Source organism: Hylobates moloch, unplaced genomic scaffold, assembly GCF_009828535.3.
Source record: "Hylobates moloch isolate HMO894 unplaced genomic scaffold, HMol_V3 SCAFFOLD_3, whole genome shotgun sequence".
NCBI lineage: Eukaryota > Metazoa > Chordata > Mammalia > Primates > Hylobatidae > Hylobates > Hylobates moloch.
In genome coordinates, this window is record NW_026652278.1 from 48,207,026 (window position 1) to 48,229,757 (window position 22,732).

Here is a 22,732-nt window from a genome sequence, read left to right on the forward strand (position 1 = left end):
CTTTGACTAGGAAAGGGAACTCCCTGACCCCTTGCGCTTCCCGAGTGAGGTAATGCCTCGCCCTGCTTCGGCTCGCGCACAGTGCGCTTCACCGTCTGTCCTGCACCCACTGTTAGGCACTCCCTAGTGAGATGAAACCGGTACCTCAAGTAGAAATGCAGAAATCACCCGTCTTCTGTGTCGCTGGGGCTGGGAGCTGGAGACCGGAGCTGTTCCTATTCGGCCATCTTGGCTCCACCCTGAGTATAGACTTTCACTTTTTTCTTTCCTTCATTCCAGTTCAGTAGTTGCTAGAATGTAGTGTACAGTAAGAGTTACTGTAGCTGGTTTTATTCAGTAATTTTCAAGGGCGATTCTGGTATACATGTGTGTATTCATTTTGTGTTGGCACTATAATATTTACTATTTTAGTGACAGAATTGATGATGCTTCACTATAGAAGGCTGAATACAGCTCCAGGTGCATAGTAGGATATTGAATAGATTGGGTTTAAGCAGTTAAATCACTCCTCCGGTTTTATGCTAAAGTTGGTTTTTCACTCTTCCAAAATGAGTTAATTTTTCTGTGATCTTCTCCTTTTGTTTTCCTGTATTCTGCATATTTATTTTGCCTGTGAACACTAGTTTACTATTTTGTTAAGTGGAGATAATGATGCTTGTTTTTCAGAATTTGTTTGAGAATTGTAATTAATATATGTTAGTGGTAATTTAAATAACAGTACCTGGCATATAGGAGGCACTCCATAATTGGTAGATCTTGCTGTCATTTCAGTATTTTAATTGACTCATTAATTTTGTGATGTATATCATTTAGTGTGTCACAGACTTTATTCCAAACAATTATTTGAATATCTGCTTTTGCCAGATATGGTTGCCAGATTTGTTTATGTGTTGGCAACTGTATTGGCGAATAAGGTAGAAGAAGTCCCTAATCTCATAGAGTTTATATTCTAGTCAGGAAAAATATCTGACATGCTTCTTAATAATGTACTTAGATTAAGTGTTTGAATTTAATTTATTTAGATGTCTTTAGATTGTTTCACTGTATCATTGACTAGGTTGCCATTGTTACTACTTTGCAGAAGATTTACTCTAATCGCTGTGCTTTTTTCGTCTGACAGCTCTTTCAAACATTTGATTGGAGGGCTGGATGATGTTTCTAATAAAGCATATGAAGATGCAGAAGCTAAAGCAAAGTAAGTGACTTTTTTCCTTTGGCCTTAATTTTGATTGAAAAATTGTTTTGAATAGAGATAAGATCAAATATTTTGTTGGACTTGACACAGCCCAGCACTCTTGACAGGAAACAACTAATTACTTGAGAGACAAAGAAGCAAACTCTTCAAGATAATTATTGCATGGTATGCTTACCTAGGAGTATGTCTCTCTTCAAACACAAAACTTCAATTTTGTGATGATGATAATCTCAGCAAGAAAAAATGCTTATTTTAAAATCTAATATAAACAACTAAATGTAAATGTGTTGTTTGTCCTCCAGAAAATACTTTCTGAACAAATGGTGGTTGTGTTCCATAGTTGCTTGTGGAATTGTATCAAAAATGATAAGGCTAGAAATATTTCCCTGTGCTAATTCATCATTACATTGAACTTTGATGTTACTAATATGAGAATGATATGAGCTGGTAAATATCCCATTAAGTATGATGTTGTATAAAAATACAATTCTGTCTACAAGAATAATTTGATTAAAACAATGTTTTTTGACAAAGATTTAAAGTATGTTGATATTAGCTTTTTCTGCAAAATTATTATTTTTAAAATACCAGTAATCTATACAATCCTCCCCTCTTTCCCCTAATGTAACTAGTATTTAATAGCATATAGCATACCTAAAAGATTAAATTGACAACAGTTAGCATTAAACAGATAGTTCAGGGCCAGAATTTGGTCTGTTGATTTTGTAGTAACCTAAAAATCAAAAGAAGTAAAATAATGTATTTTGCTTTGAGAATCCATGAAGATTAAAAATTTGTCCTAGAACTAAAATATTAAGAATTATATTCCATGTTAACCCAATAAAATTATGTTATTTTCAAAGCTATATGAAAATATTCACAATTTCTCCTCTGTGTCCTCTGTATAACCCTGAGGTCAAATGCCTGCAGTGCCTCTGCTAAGGTTTGCTTAGGAAGTTACACAGGCCAGTTGTTAACACCAGACTCCATGCAGTCACTGAGACTGCCTATGTTCTGGATAATTAGTATTAATTGTTCTGGTTTATTTCAACAGGCTAAAATGTACATTGATATTCAGTTTAGACTTTAGTTTCTAGTATTAATAATAATCCCACTGAGGTGGGAAAGGGGGCCATTTAAGGTACCTTATCAGTTTTTAAAGTTGTACAATGGCCTTTGTTATGGTTGGGTTCTATTCCTATAGGAATTTTTTTTGGTATGTGACAAAATTCATACTTTTATAATTTATGTCAGCTTATCTTTTCATGTGTTTGTGTGTGTGTATGTGTGTGTGTTATGTGTATTCAGTTAAGGGTCTCATTGGTCATTATATATAATTTACATATAGTATATATGTAATTTTATATGTATTACAATTTATATAATTATAATCATATTATACAATATGAAATATACATGTATATGCATATATATATATAAAAGATATAAAACAACTGATGGTAATCTTAAAAATTCACGTACGATCCAGTTAAGCAACTATTAATTAACAGAAAAATTCAAGAGTCTTGTAGACTAATGTATTTTTGCTGCTTCTCTATTAAACTTTGAAAGTTTAATCTCATTTTTCCTATTAAACTTTAGAAAGATTTTCTAATGAATGTTTTTATAGAACTCCTATTTATTCCACTTAAAGTTGAGGCCACTATCATGCTTCAAATTGATCAGTGATGGGGAAGTGACTGAGTTAGTCATAGGTTTCTCAGTGTCCTATGGACTTTGTAAAGATAACTGTGTGTACATCTTCTGAATTCTGGCCATTCACAGATTCACTTGCACATACTTCAGTTAAAAGTAGTAAGTAAGAAAAACTGAAACAATGAAATTCAGATATTCAGACAATTAGAGGTAGATATGGCAACAATTCTTAACATTGGAAGAAAATCAGTCAATATGAAAAACATGAACCTGAATGAAAGCCAGAAGCCTTGGATTCTGCTCCTGGCTCTGTCATCACCAGACAAGTGATTTTGGTCATGAATATTAACGCCTATCTCTCAATCTCAGTTTTCACCTTTTTAAAATGGTGTTTTTGAGATTTAATTGATGGCAGTGTGTAAAAATACTTTGTAAATTATAGAGGTTATAAACATACGTCACTAGGCTCATGCCTCTAATCCCAGCACTTTGGGAGGTCAAGATGGGCAGATCACCTGAGGTCAAGAGTTTGAGACCAGCCTGGCCAACATGGTGAAACCCTGTTGCTACTAAAAATACAAAACTTAGCCAGACATGGTGGTGGGCACCTGTAATCCCAGCTACTCAGGAGCCTGAGGCAGGAGAATCACTTGAACCCGGGAGGTGGAGGTTGCAGTGAGCCAAGATCACGCCATTGCACTCCAGCCTGGGCGACCAGAGCAAAACTCTGTCTCAAAAATAAATAAATAAATAATAAATAAATAAATAAATAAATAAATAAAGTATATCACTAGAAATAACTAGAAATATACCTTAGTACATTTGATATATAATTGAATTTACAGATTCCATGTCTATTATGTTGATCAATTTTACTTGGACAGGAAGTCTCTAATCTTATGTAAGCAACATACTTTTACTTGAGAAGCATATTATGAAATTAAACCTTGCCTAGAAAACATTCATAAAAATATTTTTAATAAAACAGTAACATTTGATTAAAAGAGAATTCAATTCTAATTAAAGACGAAAGAAGGGCAATGAAATGACTACTTACATCAAAGTAGTTTCAAATATTGCAATTTGAAACCATTGATTTGATAGATTATAATATAGCCATTATGTTTATACTTTTCCCCCCAGTTTTACTGAGGTGTAACTGAGAAATAAGAATTGTATACAATTAAAGTGTATATGACATGATGATTTGCTATATAAGAATACATTGTGAAATGATTATCACAATCAAACTAATTAACACATCTACCACCTCACATAGTTGCTTTGGTGTGTATGTAGTAAGAACACTTAATATCTACTGTCTTAGCAAATTTCAACTGTACAGTTTTGTTTGAATTTTCTGCTCAATTCACACTAAACCCAAATGAATGTATAGTCCATGTTTTTTAATATTGATTATTATTTAGAAAATGGTAATTGCTTGATGAAAAAGTCTAAAACCTTTGATCCAAATTCTAGTGAGGCTGATAATGTGACCTTTATTCCTAAAAACAGCCAAATAGTAAATAAGCAAATAAATAAATAAATACTGGAGGAGTTAGTGTTGTGTCGTATACACTGTTAGTATTTTATAGCCTTCTAATAAATAATTAATATCGGAAGATTTCTGAAGTGTAAGGTATCTCTTAATTCGGTGTCCTGTCATTCAAAGAAGGCAAACTGTGAATTATTCCCTAGAGAAAGCTTTCTAGTTGAACTATCAAGTTTAAAACTCTGTATGAATTAGCATTGTTGTTTCTCCGTATTGAATTTCTTCCCCTAACTACTTTATACTTTCACTTTGTATTTAAGGAATTTATAAGGGTTGCCAATGCTGTAGGGTCTAGGAACCAGCTCTAATTTGTCTAAAATCTGGGATATTTCTGTTAATGCCTCTAAATTTTTATAAGGATCAAAATATCTTGACCATTTAGAAAGACAATGTTAATTTGGCTCCACTTTGTAAGCTCTATTTGTTCAGGATCTTCTTGATGTTTTGCAAAACCTACAGAAGATAAGATTAATATTTCTTAAAACTCGACTAAAATGATTATGTTAGTTATCCATGGGAAATGGATGTTAGTTATCCATAGTCTCATTGACTATGCCTATTTGGGTAAGAAGCGAAAAAAAGTAGGACTGACTGTAAAGATTGATTAAGCTGAGGCATTTAAAAACTTAAATGGTGGCATAATCAAGCTCAGTCGCAGAAAGATTTCACAAAATGTACAGACCATCCCAGTAAAACCATACCAGGCATTCAGCTCAGGTAGATAGTCTAGGAAGATTGGCTTGAGAGAAATGTTCCAGCAGAAGTGGTTCTCAAAACTCCTCTACTGCAGGATAGGTTCCCTCAGTCTGTCTCGTGAGATATATTTTCTACAAAGATAATTGTTCTTGGCAGAAATTTTGCCTATATGGCATGCTTAAGCTTCTCTTGATTGTTGCTAATTATCCACTGAGGGCTTCTCTTTTTAAAATAGGAAATTATAATCACAAAGACATTAGAAGAGGCAACATCAGATCAAAGTTAAGGTTCACTGAATTTTATTTGGAGAATAAGGTAGCATGTGTGATGAGAGGTACATATTTTCTATTGATAATATGTATTTTTTCATTTAATAAACATTCAGAAATTTACTTATGATGAGTCAGGCATTGTGCTTTATAATGTGCACATCAAATAGAAAACACCATTTCCAATACCAAGGATCATCTTACAGTTCAGTAGGGAAGCTGGTATGTAATTCAATGAATACTTTCACTATTTGGTTCTAAGAATAAGTTATAATAATTATTATGAGATAATAGTATTTGAATATAAAGTTATATCTCTGTATTGAAGGCTCACCTTATAAAATTCATAATGATCCAGAAATATAAAAAAATTAAATATTTTGTTAAATATTTCTTACATATGTGTATAGCTTGTATCTTTGATGTCTTAATTGCTGAATACTCAGCAGTTACAGGCAAAACAGCTATTTCTTCAAATAAAAAAGCCTATATATATATATATATATATATATATATATGTCTGTATATGTCTGTATATGTGTATGTATACACACACACACACACATATATATATAAGCCGAGATAGAGAAAGAAAATGAAAACAATCTAAACCAAACACAACTGCTGTTACTTATCTTTGTGTTTTGCAGTTGTACTTATAGTGCATTTTCAATTTTATATCTTGCTTTATTCGATTTAACATCTGTGTTAGTCTGTTTTGCATTGCTGTAGAGTAATACCTGAGGCTCAGTCATTTATGAAGAAAAGAGGTTTATTTGGTTCATGGTTCTACAGGCTGTACAGGAAGCATAGTGCTGGCATCTGTTCTTGGCGAGGCCACTGGAAGCTTCCAGTCATGGCAGAAGGCAACAGGGGAGCACGCATATCACATGGAGAGAAAGGGAGCAAGGGAGATGCCAGGCTTTCTTAAACCATCAGCTCTCACTCTGTGAACTAAGAGAAGGAGAACTCACTTATTATAATGGGGATGGCACCAAGCCATTCATAAGAGATCCACCCCCATAACCCAAACACCTCCCATCAGGCCCAACCTCCAGCACTATGGATCACATTTTCACATGAGATTTAGAGGGGACAAATATTCAAACCATATCAGCATCTTCATATTATAAACATTTATAATACCATTATATACTCTTCATGAAAATCATTTGAATGGTACCTGACAACCCAATGAATAGAAACTTAGACTTCTAGACTGATTCAAGTTGTAGCCTTGTTGATTCGATGCATTTTGCTTTTAAAGGTAAGATCTCAACTACCTTTTAAGGAAAAAAAAAAGCACCAAACAACAAAAACACCTTCGAATACATTCCATCTAGCGATACTTTTCAAACTACTTTGTGTTGTGACATTCGTAGAAAATGAGTACAGTGTTTTGCACCAATTAGTTCAGCTGCCCTAGGCTCCATCCTTCAGTATTGAAGGCTAAAGGGATTCATACCTAAGCCATTCAATGGGAAGTTCTGACAACTATATGACTATAGATATGTAAATGCACTTAGTTTTTATCTAGATTGATAATACCCAATATTGTTCTTTATTAACTCCTCTTGTCAAAATCTGTGTAAAGCCTCCAAATGAGCATGGACAGATAGATTTTAATCTGTAATATCCCTTGGTATACATAAAGATTTAAAGACTCCTTGCAATGGCTCTGTAGTCCCTCATGCACCAGCATCACCCATGTTCATTCACTTCTTCATATGCTTTCATCTATTCAACAGTTATCTTCTATGTGCCTACAAAATACTGCATATAAAACAACGAATAAAATAGATGAGTTTCTTGGCTTAATGGAGCTTATGGTCCAGTGAGGGACTGAGGCATATGTTAATCTTTCTGGGAAGTCTTCTTAGGGGAAGTGACATTTTGACTAGATGTGGCCTGAATTCTGAAGAATTAGCTGGTGCTGGCTAGGCAAGAATTAGTTGGTATTAGTTAAACAAGGAGGTATGGAGAACATTCTAGCTGGAGGAATAAATGGAAAGCATTTTACATAGAGGAACAGCATGGAAAAAGCCCTCAAAGTAGGAAGCAACATTATATAGTCAAGGAACTAAAGTAGCAATATGTCTGAGACCTAGAACAAAAGAGAGAAGAAGATCAGAAAGGAGAGAAGGACAGAGACCAAATCTCACAAGACTTTGTAAGCCACATTAAGAAATGAGGAAATCACATCAGACTTCTAAGCTGGCAAATGAGATGAGTTGGTTTATATTAAAACTGGGCACTCTTGTCTTTGTGATCGAAGGGATGTACATTGAAAGCAGGGAGAATAATCAGAATATTTTTCATGTTAAAGCTGATAGTAGACAGGAATAGAGTGAGGACAATGTGAGTTAAAAAAAAAAGCATTTGAGAGATATTTAGGTGGCAAAGCCAGCAGGTCTTCAGGAAATAGATATAGGTGGTGAAGGAGGAAAAGGTCAGGGAAAATGCAAAGAGTTTTGGTCTGAACGTTGGAGAGAAGTGATGGAATTCACTAAGGTAGAGAAGGATTATATGGTTCCCAGGTTTGGAGAGTAGGGTGATCATGAACTTATTTTTTGATAGTTTAAACGAGGTACTTTTGAGATATGGTTAGGCAGGTCTGGTGCTCAGAGAAAAGATTGTTATCAATTTGAGAATAATGAACATTTCGATGGTAGATAGTAATTATAGCTGTGGATAAGATAGAAATTAGTGAGAGGAGCATGGCACTGAGGATTGATTCTTGGTGAATGTTAGCATTTAAAGGTTAGAGAAGAAAGAAGAATTTGGCAAAAATTAAAGAAAAGAAAGACTGAGAAGGACAGATGAAAGGTAGAAGGAACACCACATGCACAGAAACCAAGAACAGACTATGTGTTTTAGTTTGTTCAGGCTGCTGTAACAAAATACTCTAAACTTAGTGGCTTATAAACAGTAGAAATTTATTTCTGAGTTCTGGAGGCTGTGAAGTCCAAGATCAAGGCACCAGCAGATTAAATGTCTGCCCATTTCCTGGTATATAGACAGCTGCCTTTTCACTGTAACCTCACATGGCAGAAGGAGCAAGAGCTCTCTGGGGTCTCTTTTATAAGGGCACTAAGTCCCATTCCTGAGAACTTGCCCTCATGACCCAATAACCTCCCAAAGGCTCTTCCTCCTGACACCATCACAATGGGGATTAGGTTTCCACACACAAATTTAGGTAGGAGGCAGTGCACAGTCTACAGCAGTGTGCTTCAAGAATGGGGGAAGAAACAATATTACATGTTGCTGAGAATTCTAGTATGTTACTTAACAAATTGGATTTAGCAAACCAGTGGGTTCAGTTTCATTTCACAATGGAGTGGTAGGGATGGAGCCCCCCACCGCAAAGGCTACAAATGAATCTAATTTTCAGAAACAGGAGTCAATGAGCTTACACCAAATAATAAGACATTTAAGTAAAATTGCCAGAAATGTGTAAATGGAAGATTATGGATCTTCAGTATTGATAGAGATATGAGCATGTTAAATCTAGTAGAGAAGAGAGTTTAAGACTGAGCAAGTGGGTCTCAGGTCCTTTGAACTTCATGACAAAGGCAGACCTCTTCAAAGGTTAAGAGTGAGACCATCTCCACAGATAAGGTTTATACCACTTTGTGATGTTATTTCTTGGTTAAGAAAGTCATTACTCTTCAGTCTTATACTAAGTAGCATTCCCTTAGTTTAAAGCATTGCCCTCTCTCTAAAGAACCTATAAAAATAATAAATTCTCCTAAGAGGAATAAAAAGATTTTCTCAATATTGTAGTATAAATTTGTACATAAACTATATTTCCTGCAAGGATCGCTTAAGCCTTCCTCTGAGAACAAAGAAGAAAGAAGGACACTAAGAAAGAAGGCCCAAATTTGCCAAAAACTTAATAAAAACCCACCTTGTAATGACCATCTTGTTCTGCTCTGCTCTCCTCATCATGCACCTAAATTGTTCACATATTCTCGGCCTTGTCCCCAAAAAGGACATTCATAATAGATTCACATAATATAGGAAGAAAATATTAGAAGTAAAGAAGAAAGATGTATCTATGGTAGTGAACCAGAGATAAGGCTAGTATGCAAAACAGGACCCTTATCAGTGCACTGAGAAGAGAGAGATGCACAAAAACATTAGTGGCTGCAGGGCTGGCTCTCACTTATTGCCACTAAAAAAGGAAGTACCACAATCACCCCCCTCTCCACTCCATCGACACTCTGCAAGAACTGTAGGGAGTATTGCCTACCTGTGTACCACTGTTTTGGCTCTTTGATGGAATAGTCCTTAAATATTTTACTTCTATTTCTGTAATTAGTCCTCATTGATTTTCAAGCCCTCCTGTTTACAAATTTATTTGCAAAGAAACATTTAAGACTGTCTGATATTTTCAGGATTACTTTTGGTGATGAGCCTTCTTGTTTGACACTATGTGACAGCAATAAAAGATGTTCTCTCATTACATTTCATTAGCAGAGACAACCCTTTAGTAAATGATTCTGCCTGTCACAGAGAGGTTGCTCTCCGGCTTTCAGAGAGAACGGCTGCTGTTGTTCAGGCCTTTGAAAATGCACTCGTCAAATGCCTCTCAAAGCGCCTGAGGCTATGTAAATCAGGACCTAGGTCTGCATTGTTTAGTAACATCTTCTGAAATGCCTCAGGGTCAGCTAGCATCTAGCAAACAGGAGGTTTCTAAATGCACAGTTGAGTACACAGGGGTTGCTGTTTTGAACACGCTGACTGAAATTTGGGGCTATCTTATTGGTGTTTGTTTGTTTGTTTGTTTGTTTGTTTGTTTTTCCTGACATTTTCAAGTGAAGATTCTGGTATTCCCATAATCTTATCAGCAATTTACTTAAGACAACTTGGTCTTGATCTAAGCAATTCTCAGGGAAATGATCCTGGAAAATTGTTTTCCCCTATGGAAAGAATTCAAGTGAGCAATATCCTCTTCCAAAATGGGAACGACATGTCAATTAAATAGAAAAAACACTGAGAATAGCATTGTGAAATAGCCCTCAAACCAGAATTAGAACTTGCTGACTTTCTGCAGGGTGAGTGGTCAGAAGGCAGCCCCATTTTCGCAGCAATAAAAAATATTTTCTATTTTATTGCAGGGCAAAATATAGGGGACGAAAAAATTTCTGCAGTGGGCCCTGAACTAATAAGCTGGCTTTCAGTCTTTCAAGAGCTGTTTTTGTTTTAAATTCTATTACATGTAATCAGGCTAGGCAGAAGTATACAATGGTTTCTAAGGCCACCAATGCTGATAGATTAATACTTCAGCATGATTTGTGACTACAGAGAGATCAAAGTACAGTGCTCTTTCAAATGCAGTGAGACTGATTCAGTTGCTTTTTTTAAAAAAAGATTTTCAGGACAAAACTACTCGGCCTTGAATAGAAGTATTTTTCTTTTATTAAAAATTTTAAAACTCTCAAAGGCCGTTTGCTAATTTTTGCTCTGCAGCGCTTATCTTTGAGACTCTCTAGGTAAGAAGACTTTATAAATGTGAATCCCAGTATGTCCTTGCATGCAGCCTTTTCTAATCGACAGAGAAGAGGACTACAGATAATTGAAAATTCTAGTGCTGCTGACTTGCTTGGTGAAAACCGACAAGCTACTTGATTGCTGACTCTGTTTCCTTCTGCCAAAAAATAAAGATGCTTCCTTTCCACCATTGCTGTATTAAGTAATGACAATTGAAAATTACTTTCAAAACGTCAGGAGCTCTTTAAATTCTGTGGATACTTTGGTCCTGTATGGCAATTACCTTAGCCTCTCCAGAGCCCCCAGAGAACAGCCCGATACATGTTTCTTTTCAATAGCTTGATATATAAAGCCTATTTACAATACAGTACTTTTTAAAAGCAGAAAAGCATAATACCTTTTATATCCCTTTGTGTTCTCAGTAGTTTCATTTGAAAAATAATTATCTCTGTCTACAATTCCTTTTCTTCTTAAGTGAAGGCAGTCTCTATTATTGGAGTGAATATAGCATGTAGCATAATTCTAAAACTGCTTTGCAAGTAAGGTTGAGCCACTCTAGAGATAAAATATTTGAACCTAGTGAGTGAGAGCAAGGCTAGAAGTGCTGAAGGGCTCCCTCTGATGAGGCCATATATATTTACATAGTGAGTAGTAGTAGTAACTGGGAGTTTGGAGAGCAAGCCTTAGTTACAGCATAGCCACTAACTTCATGTGAACTTGAACAAGCACCCTGGCCCCTTGGACCCTGTTTCCCAAACTGTAAAAATAACAATCTTGAAATCCTTTCTAATTTTTGGCTTTAGGCTTCTAAGATGCTTAGAATGTGCACACTAACAAGGCATTCTTTTGGAATCATAACTCCCTTTTATAGAAACAATATTTTTGTCTTTGCTGATTTTCTAAATTTATAATGAGGATATCTCTGACTGTCAACAGAAAATAGGCTCTTAAGGATCATGGAATAATTTATAAGTCTATGTTGTAACAAAGGTTACTAAGTTATATGTCCTCATAAAATATTGCTGTTAAGGTGCTTGCTTTATTCAAAAATTTTTTATCAAATTGTGTAGTATTGCTTGAAGCTCGTTTTGATAATTCATAGTAATTAAGTAAGCCTTTAGAAAAAGCATTTTTCATTTTCATCATTATACAATTTTCTTTCGAATATGGCATTTAGATATGATAATAAGCCCTGCTATCTTTCAATAAAATGCCATTAGAAAATTATAGACTACTTTTGAAACTAGAAAATGTTATACTAATATTTTCCCCATGAATCCTTTTAGAAAGAAGTGATTTTTAAATAATGGATTTAAATTGTAGCATAAATTGTTTTGATACAATGAACACAATATACTATGTGAATTTAGATCTTTAACTTGCTATTTGAGGAAGATGAGATGTAGAAGTGAAGCATGACTGGTGCTCAGAGACATTTACATGTATCACACCATTTTCCTCTAATGCATAAATTGCAAGCATTAGTCAACTTTATAAACTCTATTAATTACTTCAGGCAGCCAGCCTGTTCCCTAATATATCAGACATGTAGAGATAAAAGACAAAAGCTACTGCTCTAATATTCAAAAACTGTACAAACATTTTAGAAAACCTAGATACATTACTAATTGAGCATATTGAAGAATAATAATCCTCAAGTCCTTGAAAAGAGGATAAGGCAGCTTCTTAAAATGATCAATTTAAGACCACTTTCAGTTGAAGGACCTGGAAAAGTATGAGTCATTGGGTCTTTAACTAATTACTCATCAGTTTTACTAAGTTTTTTGTTGAAATGACCCTGAAAATTTGGATCAGCCCAGTGTGCCTGTGATGCTAGTAAAATTGGCTTATCAAAATGTCACAATATCTTTCAGGAAGTTGTTTTCCCAAATCTAATTCTCTTACTCACTATGCTAGTAAGCTAGTAATCAGTGTTTTTTTTTGTTTTGTTTTTGTTTTTTTTTTTTGTAAACTCCTCGTGACAGGACTTGTGGTTTTTCCCCTCAAGCCCCTTAACTTTATGATATTACTTAAACAATTAAATTAATGATGAAGAACATGCTTTAGTCTTTATAAGAATTCTGCATTTCACATGAGCTCCAAAAAGTTGCCTTAAGGTTAAAGAAAAAAAAAGGCCATTGAAGAAGTGACACCTTTATAAGCAGATGATGCTTTTTTGAGTGACAGCAACAGCTAGGAGAGTATATCAGCTTCTTTCTTCAGGAAGTTGTTGACATACACATTGATTAATATTAATATTCTCTTCTGTACTGACATGAGTGATCAGAGCAATAACTTTATATGCCAATGAATAGACGGGGGCAGGGAGAGAATTTAAGAAAAAAGGACTATAAAGAAGCATTTAATTACTTATCAAGATGTGATTACCATACTTCAAATTTTAAAAAACCAAAAATATAGTATAAAACTATAGCATTAAAAATAATTGCATTATATGGGTTGTGTCTCTGTTGCTCATATTTTTTGGCTATTTATTTCATTCATAAGCCACACTAGGAAATCATAAAAATTAACTAAAAATGCTTCCTCCTCCAAGAAGCACACATATTCCCAGCAACATATATTTCCAAATAATGAAGCACATATATTCCTAGATAATGTTCAAAAAAGAATGATCATATGTCGTTGTTCCTTAGTATGAACAAAGGCAAGACACATCTGCTTTATATAATTTTATTTTTATCTACATTGTTATATCAATGCATCTTTATTTTTAATTGATATATATAACTGTTCATATGTACGGGGTATATAATCATGTTCCAATACATATAATGTATAGTGATCTGATCAGGGTGATTAGCATATTCATAATCTCAAACACTTATGATTTCTCTGTGTTGGGAACATTCAATATCACCCTTTAGCTATTTGTTTGGCTTTTTAATTCTATGTGATCAATTTTGTTTTTAGCCTCCACATATGAGTGAGAACATGCAGTGTACAACTTTCTGTTTCTGGCTTATTTCACTTAACATAATGTCCTTCAGTTCCATCTATATTGCCACAAACAACAGAATTCCATTTTCATGACTGAATAATATTCTATTTTGTATATATACCACATTTTCTATATCCATTCATCTGTTTTTGAATCCATATCAACACCCAGGTTGATTCCATATCTTGGCTATTGTGAATAGTACTGCAATAAACATGGGGAGACAGAAGTCTGTTCAATATACTGATTTCCTTTTCTTTGGTTAAATGCCCAGTAGTGGGATTGCTGTATCATATAGTCGTTTTCTTTTTAGTTTTTTTCGTGAAACTCCATACTCTTCTCCATAGTGGATATTCTAGTTTACATTCCCACCAACGGTATATAAGAGTTCCTTTTTCTCTGTATCCTCACAACCATTTGTTATTTTTTGTCTTTTTGATAAAAGCTATTCTAACTGGAGTAAAAAGATATCTCATTGTGGTTTTGATTCGCATTTCCCTGATGATTGGTTATGTTGAGCATTTCTTCATATATTTGTTGGCCATTTGTATGTCTTCTGTTGAAAAATATCTGTTCAAATCCTTTGCCCATTTTTTAATCCCATTGTTTGGTTTTTGCTGTTGAGATGTTTGAGTTCCTTGTGTATTTTAGATAGTAATGCCCTATTGGATGAATAGTTTGCAGATATTTTCTGTCATTCTTTAAGTTATCTTTTCACTCTGTTGATTGTTTCCTTTACTGTGCAGAAGCCTTTCAGATTGATATAAGTGTATTTGTTTATTTTCACTTCTGTTGCCTGTGTTTTTGAGGCCTTATTCAAAAAATCTTTTCCTAGGCTGATGTCCTGAAGCATTTCTCAGTATTTTATTATAGAGTTTTGCAGTTTGAGGTCTTACATTTAGATCTTTGATCCATTTTGAGTTTTTTCTTTCTTTTTCTTTTTACTTTTTTTTTTTTGTAGGGTGAGAGGTGGAAGTCTAGTTTCATTCTGCATATTGGTATCCAGTTTTCCTAGCACCATTTATTGAAGGGACTATTCTTTCTCCAGTTAGTGGTCTTGGCACCTTTGTGAAAAATCAGTTGGCTATAGATAAGAGGATTAATTTTGAGTTCTCTAGTCTGTTCTATTTTTTCTGTGTCTTTTATTATGCCAGTTTCATGCTGTTTTGGTTACTTCAGCTTTGTAGTGTATTTTGCAGTCTGGCAGTGTGATGCCTTCAGGTCTACCCTACCACCCACCACCAGGATTGCTTTAGCTATTCAAGATCTTTTACAGTTCCTTACAAATTTTAAGATTTTTATTTATTTTTCTGTGAAGAAGGTTATTGATATTTTGATAGGGATTGCATTAAATCCATAGATTGCTTTGGCTAGTATGAACATTTTAACAGTATTAATTCTGATCCATGAGCATAAGATGTCTTTCAGTTTGTATCTTAGTTTTTTTCATCAGTGCTTTGGAGTTTTCATTGTAGAGGACTTTCACCTCCTTTGGTGAATTTATTCCAGGTATTTTATTTTATTGTAGCTATTGTAAATAGAATTGCTTTCTTTATTTCTTTCTCAGCTAGTTTATCGTATGTATATAGAAATGTTATTGATTTTTGTATGTTAATTTTGTATCCTGCAACTTCACTGAATTCATTGATTAATGTTAAGAGTTTTTTAGTGGAGTCTGTAGTTTTTCTCTATATAAGATCATGCCCTCTGCAAGGCTGTAAACAGGGACAGTATGATTTCCTCCTTTCCATTTTGGATGCCCTTTATTTGCTTCTCTTGCCTAATTGCTCTGGCTAGGACTTCCAGTACTATGTTGAAAAAGATTGGTGAGGTTGAGTATCCTTGTCTTATTCCAGGTCTTAAAGGAAAAGTTTCAGATTTTACCTATTCAGTATGTTAGGTGACTGTCATATATGGCCTTTATTGTGTTGAAGTATGTTCATTCTATAAGTAATTTATTGAGAGTTTATATTATGAAGGGATGTTGAATTTTCTCAGATGCTTTTTCTGCATCTGAGATAATCATAAGTTTTTTTATCCTTCATTCTGTTGATGGTATGTATGACATTTATTTATTTGCATATTTTAAACCATTCTTGCATTTCTGGAAAAAAATCCCATTTGATCATGGTGTATTATTTTTTTGATGTATTGTTGGATTCAGTTTGCTACACTTTTATTGAAGATGTTTATGTCTACGTTCATCAGGGATATTTGCCTGCAGATTAATTTCTTGATCGTGTCCTTGTCTGGTTTTGACATCCGGGTTATGCTTACTTCATAGAATGAGTTAGGAAGAGTTCTCTCCACTTCCATTTTTGGAATATTTTGAGAATAATTGATATTAAGTCTTCTTTAAATGTTTGGTGGAATTCAGTGATAAAGCTCTCTTGTCCCATACTTTTATTACTGATTTGATCTCATTACTTGTTATTGGTCTGTTAATGTTTTTGAAATTTTGAGGCTTTCAGTCTTGATGGATTTTATGTGTCCAGGAACTTATCCATTTTCTCTAGGTTTTCAAATTTACTGATGTACAGTTGCTCATAAAAAACTCTTATGATCCTTTGTATTTCTGTGGTCTCTATTGTGATGTCTCTTTTACCACCTCTTATTTCATTTATTTGGTTCTTTTTTTTTTCCTTAGTCTAGGTAATGGTTTGTTGATTTTGTATATCTTTTCAAAAAAACAACTTTTTGTTTTATTGAGTTTTGTGTTGCTTTTTTTTAGTCTTAATGTTATGTATTACTGCTCGGATATTTACTATTTCTTCCCTTCTGCTAATTTGGGGTTTGGTTTGTTCTTGCCTTTCTAGTCCCTTGAGATGCATCATTACATTGTTTATTTGAAATATTTCAAGTTTTTTTGATATAGGCATTTCTTGCCATCAACTTGCTTCTTAAGAATGCTTTGCTGTGTCCCATAGGTCCATAAGTTTGGTTATGTTGCATTTCTATTTTCGTATGTCTCAAGGAATTTTTAAATTTCATTTTGCACTTCTTTCTTCATTCATTTGTCATTCAGTAGGATGTAGTTTAATTTGTACACATTTTTATAGATTCAAATGTTCCTCCTGTTAATTGATTTATAATTTTACTCCATGTGGTCAGATAAGATACTTCATATAATTTAAAATTTTTTAATATTTTGAGAATTTTGTAACATATCATCTATCTTGGGGAATGTTCCATATACTGATGAAAAGAATATGTATTATGAAATTGTTGGCTGAAATGCTCTGTAAATATCTGTTAGGTTCATTTGATCAATGGTGTACTTTAAATGTAATGTTTCTTTTTTGATTTTTTTTTTGTCTAGTTGATCTGTTCAACACTGACAGTGGGATGGATGTTGATGTTTCCAATTACTGGGGTTTATCTCTCCCTATAGATCTAACAATATTTGCTCTATATATCTGGGTGCTCTGGTGTTAAATGTGTATATATATTTATAGTTATATTATTTTCCTGAATTGATACCTTTATTATTATATAATGTCCTTCTTTTTCTCTTTTTAGAGTTTATGACTTAAATCCTGTTTAGTCTGATATAACTATAGCTACTCCTGTTGGCTTTTGTTTTCCATTTGTGTGAAGTATCTTTTCCCATCCCTTCCATTGCAGTCTGTGTGTGTCTTTATGGCTGAGGTGAGTGTCTTGTAGACAGCATATGGTTGGGTGTTGTTTTTTTTTCTTTTGAATCCATTTAGCCAATCTATATTTTTCAAATGAGAAATTTAATCCATTTTAACTCAAGGTTATTATTGGCAGGTGAAGACTTATTCTTGTCATTTGATTCATTTTTTTCTTGTTGTTTTGTATATCCTTTGTTCCTTTCTTCTTCCCTTGTTTATTTTTGTGGTTGGGTGGTTCTCTGTGGTGATAACATTTGATTCATTTTTCTTTTTCCTTTCTGTATCAATGCTGCTGGTGACTTTTATAGTGTTGCATGTTTTCATGATTCTAATTATTTTTTCATTTTCAAATGTGTGACTTCTGGGAGCATTTCTTCTAAGGCTGGTCTACTGGTGATGAATTCCCTTAGTTTTTTCTTGTTTATGAAAGATTTTATTTTTCCTTCATTACTGAAGGATAGTTTAGCTTGCCGTAATACTATTAGCTGACAGGTCCCCTCTTCTACTTTTGGTACTTTGACTATATCACCCCATTCTTTCATGGTCTGCAGGTTTCTGCTGAGAAATCCACTTTTATTCTAAGGGGGGTTCCCTTATGTGTGACTTGACACTTTTCTCTTGCTGTTTTTAGAATTCGTTCTTTGTCTTTTGCTTTTGACAGTTTGGCTATAATGTGCCTCAGAGAGGATGTGTTTTGGTTGAATGTATTTGGGGATCTTCAAGCTTCCTAGATCTGGATGTCTATCTCCCAGGGCTTGGGAGATTTTCAGCTATTATTTTATTAGATACACTTTGTTGTTGTTGTTATTGTTGTTGTTGTTGTTTGAGATGGAGTCTTGTACTGTCGCCTGGGCTGGAGTGCAGTGGTTCAATCTCAGCTCACTACAACCTGCACCTCCTGGGTTCAAGCAATTCTCCTGCCTCAGCCTCCCAAGTAGCTGGGATTACAGGCACCGCCACCACACCCAGCTAATTTTTTGTATTTTTAGTAGAGATGGGTTTTCACTATGTTGGCCAGGCTGGTCTCAAACTCCTGATTTCGTGATCTGCCCACCTTGGCATCCCAAAGTGCTGGGATTACAGGCGTGAGCCGCCGTGCCCAGCCTAAATAGCTTTTCTGTACCTTTTGATTTCTCTTTCCTTTCTGAAATACCCATAATGTGAGTACTTGTTAGATTAAGGGTGCCTCATAAATCGTGTAGGCTTTCTTCATTACTTTTTATTATTTTATCTTTTTTTCCTCTCTTTGTCTGCCTGTGTTGTTCAAAAGAGCTGTCTCCAAGATCAGAAATTCTTTCTTTTGTTTGGTTAGTCTGTTGTTGAAGCTCTCAATTGTGTTTTTTAATTTATTAATTAAATTCTTGAGCTCTAAAATCTGTTTGATTCTTAGTATCTGTCTATTTGTTGAATTTCTCATTCAAATCATGAATTGGTTCCCTGATTTCTTTAAATTGTCTGTCTGTAATCTCTTATATCTCACTGAGTTTCCTTAGGATTATTACTTTGGATTTTTTTTTTTGGACATTTTGAATGTTCATTTGGACGTGTAGTGTTTTCTTGTTTTTCACGTGTTCGATGTGTCCCAGTGTTGATGTCCATGCATCTGGTGGAACAGTTATCTCTTCCAATTTTATTGTATAGGTTGGATAGGGAAAGATTTTACTGATGTATGTGGATCTTAGGATGTTGGTTTATAGGAGTGTGTTGACTTTTATTGTAGGTTAGTGCAGCAGTGTAGTCTCCATGTAGTTTCTTCAGCTGTAATCCATGCTAGTGACGTTTGCTAGTATCTTAGTGGCCTAGGCTGAGGATCTGTGTTGTTGGTGGTGTAACTTTGCCAGACATCGGCTTGTCATGCTGTTTCTCAGGTTAGGAGCATGTACATGAGCATGGTGAGTTGGCCAACTTGAGGTCTGGCTCACAGGGATTTGGACCATGGGGCTATTACTCTGGCTGGGGGCATGGGTGCACAATTTCTTGCCCAGGCTGGGGGCATGCCAGCCAGGTGTGGCCCATGGGGCTGTTTCTTAGTCCTGGTACATGGCTGCCTGGCTTCTCAGCTGGCCTGAGTGTATGTCTGTTGGAGGTGTTTTCCCAGGCTTTTTCTCAGGTCCACGATTTGGGTGCAAGGCTGTTTGGCCAGCCTGGGTGTGTGTCTATCACGGGCAGCCAGTAAGGCTATTTTTCAGACTTGGGATGTGGGTGCACAATTGCTTGTCCAACCTGGGGCCTTATCTGCTAGTGACAGCCCTCAGGGCCATTTCTCAGTATCAGAATGGGGTTTCACAGCTCTTGGTTCAGCCCAGGAATGTGTCTGTCAGTGGCAGCCCATGGGTCTGTTTTTCAGGCCTAGAACATGGGCACATGGCTTCTTAGCTAACTTAGGTACATGTCTCCTAGGGGTGGCCTGGGACATGAGAACACAGCTGCTCAGTCAGTTTGGGGTCAAGCTGCATTAATCTGCTTTGTGTTGCTGTGAAGGAATACTTGAGACTGGGTAATTTATAATGAAAAGAGGTTTATTTGGCTCACAGCTCTTCCACCTGTGCAAGTATGACACTAGCAGCTGCTTAGCTTTTAGTGAGGCCTCAGGAAATTTTTACTCAAGCTGGAAAGTAAAGGGGGAGCAAGCATTTTACATGAGAGAGGAATAAAGAGATAGAGGGGAAGAGATGTCAGATTCTTTTAAACAATCAGATCTCATGTAAACTCATAGAGTGAGACCTAACTCATTACCATGAAGACATCACCAAGCCATTCATGAGACATCAACCCCCATGGCCCAAACACCTCTCACTAGACCCCACCTCCAACATTGGAGGTCACATTTCAACATATGATTTGGAGTGTACAAAACATCCAGACCACATCCTTTATCTGCCTGAGGCAGCCCACAGGGCTGTTTCCTAGGCCCTTATTATGGGTATGGGCATGGGGCTTTTGGGCAGGGCAGAGTCATTTGTGCAAGAAAGTGGGTACCAAGGAGCTGTTTCTCAGGACCTGGGCATGAGTATGTAGTGGCTCTCCTTGCCTAGGAGCATGTCAGCTGTTCTGTGGCTCAAGGAGACCTCTCCCATTTGGGGAAGGGCCACAGCATTTTGGCTGTCTCAAGGGCAGGTTCTTCCTGGATAGGACTACCAGACTGGTCCTCCAGCTAGAAGTGTGGGTGGCAGGGGTTGGTTTACCTACCGTCCAGGGCCAGAGTCATAGCTAATCCTAGGCCTAGGCTCTTCACAGCTTGGGTTGTGGCATTCAGCCACCCATGTGGGCTTGGTGTAATGAAGATGGAGCCCCACTGCTGGATAAAAGTGTAGTGCCTACTGGCCCCTAGAGGAGGGCATACTCCAGATGTGGCTCTGGTCTCAAGATGGTGCCATGCTGCAGTAACTTGGCTTATAAAGCCTGGGTGGGGGTGAGGGAGTGCGCATGTTGTGTTCCTAATCTGGAGTAATGCAGCCATGCGAATTCATGGCAGCTCTTCAAACTGAGCTCTGGGCTTGCAGTGACTATGGATTCTCTGTAATATGAATTATCCTTATTTGTGATGGCAATGGGGGCTGCTAGTCTTCTTCCATTTACCTTTTCCCTACAGGGGGAAGTCCCTCCTGTCTCCAGGTCAATCCAAAGTGTGTAGAGGAGATGAGGCTGCAGAGGCCAGGTGCTTCCCTGCTGCCCTCCTGGGCTTCCAATCACCATGGGTGCCTCACTATTTGAGTGCATTCCCTTTGGCACTCCAGTGAAATTTTAGCTGTTTGTTCATTGCTTTGTCCCCTTCACCCATCTATATTATTTTATTTTGTTAAAGTTTTGCTTTTTAAAAATGTTACTATTCAAGAAAATAAAAATGAAATAGTTAAGAAATTAATAAAATTAAATTTGTGTTATTCAACCATATAAAACTGCCAATATTTGAACATTTTTACCCTTCAAAAATGACAATTTCGTATGGTTCAACCTATGATTTTATAAGTAATTTCTGCTGCTGTGATTACTGCACAGTACTTAAGAATTAAAACACTGTTGTCCATATCGTGATATATTATTTAATTTAGAGGCTGAATTTCCTTCTAGATGTACCAGTGTTTATCAAATTATAATTTTAATAATTTCATAAACATTGTATCTAAATTAATCCATTCATAAGCTTGTTTTGTAAGTCTCAGCCTTTTGCTATTTTTTGTAATCTTAGCAATATTACACAGCTATACACATAAATAAAGGATTTTTAATCTCTGCACTATTGACATTTCAGGTGTGCTAGACCATTTTTATGTTACTATCAAGAAATACCTGAAGCTGTGTAATTTATATAGAAAAGAGATTTAATTGGCTCACAATTCTGCAGGCTCATCAGGGAGCATAATGCTGGCATCTGCTCCTGCTGTGGCCCTCAGGAAGCTTCCAATTATGGCAGAAGGCAAAGGAGCAGACATATCACATGGCAAGAGCAGAAACAAGAGGGGTTGGGAGAGTTCCCAGACTTTTAAACAACTAGATCATGTATGAAGTAACAGAGTGAGAACTCACTTATCATAAAGAGGATGATGCTAAACCATTCATGAGGTATCCACCCCCATGATCCAGTCACCTCCTACCAGGCGCCACCTCCGACATTGGGAACCACATATCAACGTTAGATTTGGAGGGAACAAGCATCCAAACTATTATTATTCTGCTGCTGGCCCCCTAAATCTTATGTCCTTCTCACATTGCAAAATATAATCATCCCTTCCCAATAGTCCCCCAATGTCTTACCTCATTCCGATGTCAAGTCCAAAGTCTTAAGTCTCATCTGAGAGTTGTCTTCTTCCATCTATCAGACTGTAAAATCAAAACAAATTATTTACCTCCAAGATACAATGGTGGTATAAGCATTGGGTAAACATGACCATTCCAAAAGGGACAAATAGGTCAAAAGAACAGGGCTACAGGCCCCACATCAGTCCAAAATTCATCAGGGCAGACATTAAACCTTAAAGCTCCAAAATAGTCTCCTTTGGCTCCACATCCGACATCCAGTGCACACTAGTGCAAGAAATGGTCTCCCAAGCCCACTTGAGTAGCTCCACCCCTGTGGCTTTGCAGGGTGTACCCCATGTGGCAGCTCTCATGGGTTGGAATTGAGTGACTGTGGCTTTTCTAGGTTCATGATTCAAGCTGCCTGTGGCTCTACCCTTCTGGGATGTGGAGGGTGGGAGTCCCCGTCCTATAGCTCCAATAGACAATGACCTGGTGGGGACTCTTTGCAGGGATGGCTTCAACCTAATCCTTCCC

At 36.0% G+C, this 22,732-nt stretch overlaps 1 protein-coding gene across 3 annotated transcripts in view; it reads left to right on the top strand.

Moving 5' to 3' along the window:
- Positions 1 to 22,732, top strand: part of PRKG1 (protein kinase cGMP-dependent 1) — a 1,338,496-nt gene that overhangs the window by 1,205,272 nt on the left and 110,492 nt on the right. For all 3 annotated transcript variants that reach the window (XM_058436250.1, XM_032137641.2, XM_058436251.1), the window contains one exon: positions 1,121 to 1,195. In XM_058436250.1, coding sequence (XP_058292233.1) covers positions 1,121 to 1,195 — 75 coding nt within the window. The remainder of the gene's footprint in view (positions 1 to 1,120; positions 1,196 to 22,732) is intronic.